Source organism: Macrobrachium nipponense, chromosome 28 (assembly GCF_015104395.2).
Source record: "Macrobrachium nipponense isolate FS-2020 chromosome 28, ASM1510439v2, whole genome shotgun sequence".
In the NCBI taxonomy this organism is placed as follows: domain Eukaryota; kingdom Metazoa; phylum Arthropoda; class Malacostraca; order Decapoda; family Palaemonidae; genus Macrobrachium; species Macrobrachium nipponense.
The window spans coordinates 27092099-27094598 of record NC_087217.1 but is presented as its reverse complement, the minus strand read 5'-3'; the positions used below and the strand labels follow the sequence as shown (position 1 = coordinate 27094598).

Here is a 2500-nt window from a genome sequence, read left to right as displayed (position 1 = left end):
AAAAGATAGATCTATTTTCAGTGGCCTTAATTATTTGGTACAATATTTTTATTCGTTTTGTTTTTATTTCATAGGAAATTACTATCTTATTTGTTCAGAAGGTCAGCAACAATGATAAACTTCATATGTAATTCATATCTAATGACAGAAGATTAACACCAGATTTACATTTCTAATAAGAAGAAAATCTATAATATATTTTTTTCCACTGGAGTAACTTCTATTTATTCAGAGGATCAAAATCTAATTTGCCTGATGAATCAGCATAAAATTATTTATTTGTCAATATGATACAGTTTTCCTTTTCAGTTATTCCAGAAATAGTTAAGTGATATAAATCTTATTTCACTTATAAAAAGAATAGAATACATGAATTTGAGTTTGAAACGAAAAAGTTGTATGTTACCTATTTCGTACATATCATTTAGAATAATTTCGTTGCTATATTAATCACGTAATGAAAAATCTTTATCCTTACAAATTCCTCAAAATATTATATAGTAATAACTATACAGCTTACAATTTTCATTCTGTCACCAGGAAAAATTATATTTAATTTTATTGTCTAACCAGAAAACGACAAACAACGTAATTTTTTATAAACTCCTCAACTGCACCACAGAAAAATAAAACTACAGATTTCCTTATCCGAACTATTTACCAGGAGAACGAATGGCAATAGACCTTCTTATTTCTTCCGATTTCATCCCCAGTGAGTTTCTTGAACTCTTGAGCATATTGCGTCGTTCGTATTTATGTCGTATGAAATGTGACTTTTAACTTTTTAATGCAGGAAATATCTCGTTCTTTAATGTCATCGAATATACTCCAGTTTATTCGCGAAGCATTTTACCCGTTTTTTTTTTTTTCCTTTCTCTCGTGTTGAGAGTATTACTTCTCATACTTTTCATACTTCTAAGAGGATTTTCTAGATGTGTTCTCTCTCTCTCTCTCTCTCTCTCTCTCTCTCTCTCTCTCTCTCTCTCTCTCTCGCGAATGTTTTCCACCGATCCCCATGAGCTTTTGCTCTATTTATGAAGTCGAGGCTAGGCAGCACTCTTATAGAATAGTAAAATATTACCCAGAGTACTTTGATATTAAAGACGTAAACATTTCGAATAAATGTTTTAGAAGCTGCGCATCATTGCTAATATTACGTAAGATTTAGTATAAGTCACGTTCATCATCCTTTGTTAGAAAAATGAAGTGGTTCATGACTATCATTTTTTTCATTTTTTACTACAAGCAAAATGGCTCAACAGATTAAACAGCGTTCTCAGTGATATTGTTTTTGCTTAGTGTTACATTATTGCAATTATTCAACAGTGTAGCATGACAATTAATGTGGTATAAAGGAAGTGTACATTTCAACGAATGGATAAAGGTTTATTTGACTTCAAAGTTGGTATCCCAGATGTTTACAAATAATAAGAAAAAAAGTGTTGGATAAAATTTAAAAAAATTTACAATATACCTAGATTTACAGGAAAGAAAATGTTCTTACTTTACCATAACGTTAAAAGAACGTGATTGCTCTTCATGTTTCTTACTAATCCTAAAAGAATGTCATTATTCTGCATAGTCCTCCATACTCCTAAAAGAACGTCATTGTTGTTTCTACCATAATCCTAAATGAACGTGATTATTCTGCATAGTCCTCCATAGTCCTAAAAGAGCGTAATAGTTCTTTCTACCATAATCCTAAAAGAAAGTGATTATTCGGCACAGTTCTCCATAATCCTAAATGAAAGTGATTATTCTGCATAGTCCTCCATAATCCTAAAAGAACGTGATAGTTCTTTGTACCATAATCCTAAAAGAACGTGATTATTCTGCAGAGTCCTCCATAATCCTAAAACAACGTCATTGTTGTTTCTACCATAATCCTAAAAGAACGCGATTATTCTGCAGAGTGCTCCATAATCCTAAAAGAATGTATTTACTCCTCATAGTCTACTCTACCTTAATCCTCAAAGAACGGTACAGACCTTCATAGTCTACAGTAACTATATTTACATTACGTACCTCCTCCTCCTCCTTGAGAGCTCACGCCCTTTCTCCTTTCAGGCCCGAGTAACCACCTGGGCACGGCCATAGGTCCCCCGCAAGCTTACGTCTCCAGCGGGAAGTACTCGTCTTTATCTTCCTCGCCCTCGAACTCCGGACTGTCTTCCGCTGCTCTCCACGGTCCCCTGTCTCTGCCAAGGAAAGTTGCCCGGTTCGTCGTGGTATCCGAGGGGCAGTACGATCACGAGCACCATACCCACCATGGGGAGCAGCATCACGTCCCCGTGCCCCATTTCACGTCTGGCAACACCACTGCCGACGTGTTTCTTGGGGCAACCGCGACGCTGGATTGCACAGTTCATGATCTCACGAATGAGTCGGTAAGTTTGGTTTTAGATCTGCGTTTTAGTTTATATTTATTTTAACATAGATATATCTAATATATATATATATATATATATATATATATATAATATATGTATATATATACAGA

At 34.6% G+C, this 2500-nt stretch overlaps 1 protein-coding gene across 1 annotated transcript in view; it reads left to right on the top strand.

Moving 5' to 3' along the window:
- LOC135201307 (uncharacterized) overlaps positions 1–2500 on the top strand; it is a 290125-nt gene that overhangs the window by 176865 nt on the left and 110760 nt on the right. The window contains exon 3 of the mRNA XM_064230167.1: positions 2068–2387. Coding sequence (XP_064086237.1) covers positions 2068–2387 — 320 coding nt within the window. The remainder of the gene's footprint in view (positions 1–2067; positions 2388–2500) is intronic.